The 7673-nt window shown below is 60.5% G+C and overlaps 1 protein-coding gene across 4 annotated transcripts in view; it reads right to left on the reverse strand.

The window, feature by feature from the left end:
* Positions 1–186: 186 nt before the first annotated feature.
* SCN4B (sodium voltage-gated channel beta subunit 4) overlaps positions 187–7673 on the reverse strand; it is a 12121-nt gene continuing 4634 nt past the window's right edge. The window contains exons 1-5 of one of the 4 annotated variants that reach the window (XM_027655679.1): positions 7547–7568; positions 4229–4392; positions 3334–3559; positions 2966–3095; positions 187–2872 (exon numbers count right to left, since the gene is read on the reverse strand). In XM_027655679.1, the coding sequence (XP_027511480.1) occupies positions 2779–2872; positions 2966–3095; positions 3334–3559; positions 4229–4330 (552 nt within the window). In that variant the 5' untranslated portion in view covers positions 4331–4392; positions 7547–7568 and the 3' untranslated portion in view covers positions 187–2778. Of the gene's footprint in view, positions 2873–2965; positions 3096–3333; positions 3560–4228; positions 4393–6739; positions 6888–7121; positions 7215–7546; positions 7569–7673 lie in introns of those variants that run through there. The other 3 variants (XM_027655678.1, XM_027655682.1, XM_027655680.1) reach the window with 3 other exon arrangements.

The raw sequence follows: 7673 nt of genomic DNA on the forward strand, positions 1-7673 counted from the left end.
TCCTGTTATACAGAGAGATATGATGTTTGTGCTGTAGAGTTTCCCCACACCCCCATTAAAGGAAAGGTTTGTTTTTTCACGCAGCCTCCGAACGCTTTGTCCCTCTTGCTCACAGGGCCATTTTTACCCAGTCCCCTCACAGACCTAAACAAGACACCCACAGCAACCCAAACCACAGCGAGTTTCTCTAGTAAACATAAACTTTATTTCATTCAAGGCAAAGCTAACTAAACCTCTACAGTGCAAAAATGTGCTGTTAAGTCATCACGCAGCCTGTCGCACACACATCCTGTGTTTACACGCAGGTGTCTCCCACGCAGATTTACATATGCTCATACACACACATGTCTGTGGCAGCACACACCCCCAGTGTGCCCTGGAACACCTCTGCAGACCCCCCAAAGCCCCAGGGAGAGCAGGGACCCTGCTGGTGCTGGCACAAGCCCCCGAGACAGCCCGCTCCCCCGGGGCCCCTGCTCTGCGTGCAGCACCCGTGTGCATATGGAGTTACATTCCCAAAAACTGCTTATGTGGACTTTTTCCATCAAGCCAGAGGAGTAATCCATGCATAGTGCAGCATTGCATATCCGGCAGGAAGTGGAGCTGCGTCCACACACACCGGCTAAAAAAGGCCAACAGGTTAGGACAGCTAAAAATAGTTCTTTAAAAAAACTCCCTCCCTCCCTCCCTCCCCTTGCTGTCCTCTCCCACGGGAGGGCTCCTCCAAGGACGGGCCGGGGGTTCTCTCGGGGTGACTGGGAGGTCTCACACCTCCTCCCGGGCTGGCACACATGGCAGTGGCAGGTCACAGTGCCAGGCATCAGAGTGCCCTCCACCCCAGGTCACAGTGCCAGGCATCAGAGTGCCCTCCACCCCAGGTCACAACACCGGGCATCAGAGCACCCTCCACCCCAGGTCACAACACCGGGCATCAGAGTGCCCTCCACCCCGGGACCATGGCACAGCCACGCAGGGCACCTGACCTCACACCTCCCAGGAGGGAGCTCAGGCTCACTGCCCCCCATTCACAGATGGGGAACCTGAAGCACAGAGAACTGACTTGCCTGAGGGTCCCACAGACCCTTAGGGAGGGGACCAGGATCCCGACTCCCACATCCGACCAGCAGCCAAGGGAACCTGCTGGGGGCCAGGTGCCACTACCTGTCCCCTCTCCCAGCACATGACCCTGCTCCAGTGGGTGCCACTGAGCCCAGCCTGGGGTGGTCAGCTTGCTGTGCACCTGGCAAAGGCTCCGAGTTGCCTTCCACATCACCATCTCCAGCCTTTCCTTTCTTGCTTGGCTCACCAAATCCTCGCCTGCCTCCCACTCTGGCACCTCTGTCAGGGCACAAGCCCCTGCAGCCAGGGAAGTCATGGCTCAGCTGTGATACCCAAATTAGAGTGGGGATGGGGAGCTGCCTGTCCTGCAGCTTCACTGTCAGACACCCACAAATAGGAGAAACAGGGAACAAATCACACTGTAAAGGACATGGTCAATCTCAGCTGTAGAATCAGCTCATTCACTTCGTGTCTCACACCCTTGGGAAGGGGGCTGGGTTGCCTGAGTCCACTGACAAAGACCCTCTGGCTTTCTGTGGCTCCTCTCATCCCAGGGTCTCAACGTTAGCCACGGAAGCCTCACAACCACCCCGTGAGGTAGAGCAATATTATTATCCCCATTTTACAGATGGGGAAACTGAGGCATGGAGAGGCAGAGCAACTTGCCCAAGGTTGCCCAGTGGGCCGGTGGCACAGCCCTGGCCCGGCCCCCCTCACCAGGGCCCGACTGTGCCCCCTCCCTGCGTGGCAGATGGATGCCACAGTTTTCCTTGGGTGAAAGGGCAACACAATCGGCTGCTTTCCCACTGGAGTCTTATATAAAAATTTCCACGTAACGAGTCCAGCCTTGGCATCAGCATCAAGAGCATGGCTGCTCTGAGTGCTGAGCTTCAGAAATAGGGGAGGGGGACAGCACAAACCCAGGGAGTGCTCCCAGCACGGCTGCCTGGGGAGAAGCCCCTGCTGCCCCCAGGGATGGCCCTGCACGGGGGCAAAGCCAGTGTGAAATGTGACACTTCACCCCATCGTGGGCCAGTAGTGACCCCAGGACACAGCCAGACCCAGCCACTGCTCCCCCCAGCCCTGCTGTGGGAGGACCTGAGGCACAGCAAAGGGCCTCTCAGCGATTTGTTTCTCGAATGCTTAACAGGGGAGCTGAAGCCAAGCCCCGCCACAACAGCCCTGTTTCCTCCCATCCTGTGCTGGACCCATGGGAGATGCAGCAGCAGCAGGAGACTCCATCTCTACAGCCAGCTCTGTGCATCCTTGCTCCACTCCAGAAACCTTCTGGATGAAGCAGGCAGCTCCCAGCCCCCCCAGCCTCCAGCGAGACACCCCCCACTCCTCGCAGCCTCTACCCTGCAGGAACACTGGGACCCACAGTGTCCCACCTCCTGGCACCCCCAGGCACAGCAGCTGCCCAGCTGCAGACCAGGGCACCCCCAGCCCCCGGGCCCTTCCCTGCCTGCCCTCTTGCCTTGGCTCAGAGCGGAGCAGGCGGCTCCCTCTGCCCCAGCAGCCTCCCAGTCCGAGCGTGCGAGAAGCTCCCAGTCCCCGTGGCAGCCGAAGCCTTCTCCGAGAAGCAGTGCAGGTTGCAGGCACGTGTGTAAGAAAAACATGTCTCAAGCGTTGGCAGTTCGGAAAGAAAACAAAAGGGAAAGGCTCGTCCCCTGCCCATGCTCCCCCCGCGGGGTGGGCTGGGCTCGGGGCACTGCTGCTTCATGCCTTTGGTGGTGCTTTTTGTTCCGCCTTGGAGCCTGCCAGGCCGTTCTCGGTGTTGTCGTTCCCTGACGAGCTCACCAGGCATTCCTTCCTGTGGGAAAATCACACGGCCAGCTGACAGCCCCTGGCCCCTCCTGACCCCTCTCACCCCAGGCCTGGCTCACGGCAGCACCCCCACACTCACTTCCCATCCTGGGTCTTCTTGATGATGAACAGCACAACCCTCTTGATGAGCATGAAGAGGATGAGGAGGCCGATGAGCCCCCCTACAACACCCACGATGATGAGCGTCACAGTGTTGTCTGTCTCCACCACTGCAGGAGAGAAGGTGCTGAGGTGCTCGGGAAGGGAGTGGGGAGCTCCCAGCTGCAAGTCCCACCCCAAAAAGGCAGCTACCCCTTCCACGACAGCACAGAGGGGCATGAGCCCTGCCCTTCAGGGATGCCAGCCACCTCCAAGACACCCCACAACGGTGAGCCAAGGAGGGGGTCAGCAGAGGTTGGCATCTCCACCACCCCAGTGCCACTCTGGGGAGCCCTGGCCAGCACTCACTCTTGTGCACCACGGTGAGGAAGATGGTGGCATTGTGCTGTGCATTCCTCTCCAGGGGGTTCTTGACGTGGCAGGTGTACTTGCCGGCGTCGCTGAACTCCACATTGTTCAGGACGATGGAGATGTTGTAGTCCTTCTTGGTGGTCGAGCCCACGAAGTCGACCCGCGGGTTGCGAGACACCAGGGTGGGCTCCGTGGCCTTGTTCTTTATCTTGCCTTGGTAAATCTGCAGGGGTGCAGGGCGTGGGGTCAGCTGGGCTCCTGGGAAAGGCTGGAGTTCTCCTGGGGATGTCCTGCCCCAGCTCTGAACACACAGACACGCACAGTCCCAGGACACCCCATTAAAGCAGGAGTGGCTGTGGAGGGGGACCTGCTGCAAATCCTACTGGGAGACAGCAGATTAATCTGACCTGCTCTGCAGCGATGGTGCAGAGCATCTAAAACATGGGGGAAACCCTGGCAGAGAGAGCCCTTTTGCTGGCCAGAGCTGCTCCAAACCAGCCCTCCTGCTAAGGAGTTGAGGAGCTGAATATTCCCAGCAGGAAACAAATCTGTACAGAAGCTTTAGTATTACAGAGCAAGTGAAGGAGGAGAAAATTAACCATATTTTGCCCAAACTGCAGACCTGCACCTGAACAGCTAATGTATGAAAATAAATGAGCCTGTGGGCAGCAGCAAATGTAGAACAGCTTTGTGCCAAAAGCACAGACGTGCTGGGGTATTTGAGTCAGCCTGTTTGCACAGCCTTGTCCCCCCCAGAGCTGGTGACACTTGGAGAGATGGGCATCCTGCACGAGGAGAAAGGGAGCTTTGAGAACTACAGTGCTGGTCTGCACCAGGGAAGCACAAAAGGACCTGCCAGGAAAGGAGAGGCAAAGCCAGGAGAGCCACCCACCAGCTCTGTTGAGTTGAAATACCACGTGAAGACCAGGTCCTGGAAGCCTATGCAGGTGGTGAAGATGCAGGGCAGCAGGACGTTGGAGTTATTCAGAGCCATCACAGTGTTGGTCTTCCCCACCGACACCTCCAAGGCGAAGGCGATGGCCAAGACGTGCAAACCTGGCAGGGAGAGGGGAGGAGAGAGTGAGGGCACTGGTTTGTCACCCCTCGTCCCCTTTGGCAGGGCAGGCTGCTGTGGCAGGAGCGAAGGTGCCTGTCCCCAGCACCAGGGTGGCTCAGTGAGAGAGGGGACCTGCTCCTGGAGGACCCGGGGCTGGCTGGCACCCACAGGGCTCAAAGGGAACCATAATATCACCACGAGTGAAGTGCACAAATGAAAGCCCTGATTTGCATGTTATCCACAGGCCTTCAGCTGAACCTTAAAGGGGGAGGAAAAAAGCCAAAGCAAAGCAGAGCTCTGTTCTTCAGGCAGGAGCTGGAGCAGTAATTAGCGCCGCTGTCCTGGCCGCCTGCCACCCGCCGTCCCTCCCGCAGCTCTGCACGGCTCTGGGTGACCCTCCGGAGCAGCACCCTCACTCCTGGGAGCCGGGAGCCTCGGCTCCCTCTGGAGCTGGCAGATGACCTTCAAACTGCAGAATGCAGCTCTCCTGCTCCTCGCCTCCCCATAGGCAGGGGGAGAGGCACCAAGGAGCAGGTAGGAGCCCAGCTGCAGCTCTGAGCTTGCGAGGTGTCACACAGGGACTGGCATCACACCCCTGTGCACCAGGCAGTGTCCACACAGATCCTTTCCGGGGGCACAGGGATGCTTTGCTCCTGGCCAGAGGAGCAGCGCCGCTCCCCATCCCCACCACACCCTGTCCCTGTCCCGTTTGTGTGATGTGGTGTGGCTGAGATGTGACACAGCCCAGCAAAGCATCGTCCTCCCCTTGCCCAGACCTCAGCCACCCCTGTGGAGCTTTCCCTGGGCACTCTGACACCAAAGCCAGGGGGGACACAGCCCTTTCCACAGCTACAAGCCCATCCCCGGCTCTTCCAACACCGTAACTCGGACACGCCGCCCTCAGCCTCAGATTCCCATCTCTCTGCAGCCGCCTCAGCTGCTGATTTATTCTCCCACACATGCCGGTGCTAACAACTCCCCAGGCACGTCGCAGCCAGAGCCAAGCCCGAGAGCCCTGCATCCTGGGCTCCGGGCCCTGCTGCAGTGCTGCATTGCAAGCACTGCAGGGAAGGAGTTATTTAACTTTACACACAAGCACTCCTCGCTTCGCTCGACAGGCCGTGGCAAACGTCAGGGAGTGGCTCCCCACCAGATGGAATCTCCTGCAGCTTCCAGGCTCAAAGGCCAGCCCCGGGGATGCTACAGAGGGGACTTCACAGGCAGGAGTGCCCCGGGGGGAATAATGCTGCTGCCTGGAGTGGGAATTGGCAGAGGGATGCCTGTCTCTGCAGGTGTGTCTGAGCTGGCAAGGTGCTGCAGGCGGACACTTACTTACAGGAAAGATGATTCCTTGCAGCTTGTAACACTTTTAATCCTGTCTGCCACTGTTAGAACGTCATGAACATAATCTGAATTGAATGTGTGGGGTAAATTGAGGCTGACCTTGTTCCTGTCACGCTGTGGTCTCAGGAAGACAAAATTGATATGTTACCACTAAATAAAGCACAGAGGAAAACACGCTGGGAGATCACTGACTGAACCTGCCACACACCAGCTGCCAGTGTTACTTTTCCATATGCCCAAATCTGCTGCACTTTGCACCACCAGAACCCCAGCCTTCAGTGTACAGGGCCACCCCCTCCACCCCCGGGGGCTCCAGGCTCCCTCTATGACTGCAGGCACCAGCATTCTCTAAGAGATAGCCAAAGGGAAGCAGGGAGCAGCCACTCCTGCCTTGGCTGCCTGCTCTTTGCTCTCGTAGTGGGTGAGGCCCTGGTGAGGGGTCCCAGAGCCACTGAACAATGTGCTCACCCAGGACCACCATCTGTGGAAAAGCTGCTCTGCAAAAACTTTCACTGCCCCGAGCAGCCAGCGTGACCTCCTGGCACAGGCACAAGCCATGCCTGGCGGGCTGGCCAGGTTCCTCTCCAGAGGGATTCAAGGAAGGAGCTCCCAGGCCAGCTGGAGCCCAGGTGTGACATGCTGTGGGACAGGACACATGGCCCTCGCCCTTCCTGTGGGGCTGGGACCAATGGAAGGGGCCATGCTGTGGCTCCCTGGTGCAGCCAGGAGCTCGCTGCCACTCCCTGAGGAGCACGGCATTCCTGAGACCCACACACAGACCTGCCCAGCACTCCCCACCTCCCTTCCCAGCTCCCAGCCCACCTGAGCGACGGGGTTCACACCTCCACACTCCGAACCCCAGATCCCTGAGTGGTCTCCAGCATCTCCAAGTCTCTCCTTGCACCCCAGTGCCAGCCCCATGCCCAGAGCAGCTTGCACTGCACCTGTCTGAGGAGGCGCCAGGCGCTGCCACCCAAATCCTGCAGGGAGTCAGGTACTTACATGCCTTTTCTGCGTCTCCAGCTCCCTTAAACTCAAGAACTATGCCCTCTAACACGCTTCCCAAGGGAGTTTCCCAGTAGCAAGCACTGCACATCCAGCCCTTGTTTCCAGGCTGGCATGAGGATGACCCGCGGGAGCAGGAGTGCAGCGGGTGCGTGAGGCTGATGCGGGAGGCTGGAACCAGCCCCAGGTGTGCAGTGGGGAGGGGAGGCTGCGCGCACCTCCCCGAACCCTGTGGCGGGGGAATCTCGGGCATCCCCGGGCACAGGGCTGGGCATCATGCTCTGAAGCAGCGGCCCCTGCAGCGCGGGGTCCGTCCCCGCGCCGGGGGCCAAGCGCATGCGAATGGTTGTCGTACAAAATGAACTGTTGAGACAATGACCTGTCGGCGGGCGTGCTGGCGCTGAAGCAGTGCATGGCCTCCCCCGGCCATCCCCCGGTCACGGGCAGCGCAGGAGCGGGGCAAAGCGGGGTTGCAGCCGCAGTGCTCGCAGGAGAAGCGCCGGCCGCGGGAGCGCTGGTGCGGGCAGGGCAGGGGCCGGAGCCGGGACTTCGGAGCTCGGGCTCGGCTGCGAAGTCACCTTGGCCGAGTGACTTATCCCCCGGACCGTCCGTCTGCAGAGCGGAGAGCGGCGTTATCGCCCGCGGGCGGCATCCCCGCGGGCGCGGCGGGCGGGGGGCGCGGAGAGGGGTCCCCCCGCCTCGGGTGCCCGGGACGAGGTCCCCGCCGGGAGCCGGGGGAGGGGGCAGGACGAGGGCGGTCCCCGGGGCGCGGAGCGGGTCCCCGCAGCCCCCCGCGCCCCTTACCCAGGAGCGCGGCCAGCAGGCGCGGGGCGGCGCGGCGGCGAGCGGCGGGCGAGCCCGGGGCCATGGCTGCGGCGCGGTGCGGGGAGGTGCGGGTAAGGGGCGCGGGGGGCTGCGGGGACCCGCTCCG

Source organism: Corapipo altera, unplaced genomic scaffold, assembly GCF_003945725.1.
Source record: "Corapipo altera isolate COAL_440 unplaced genomic scaffold, ASM394572v1 71, whole genome shotgun sequence".
Taxonomy (NCBI): domain Eukaryota; kingdom Metazoa; phylum Chordata; class Aves; order Passeriformes; family Pipridae; genus Corapipo; species Corapipo altera.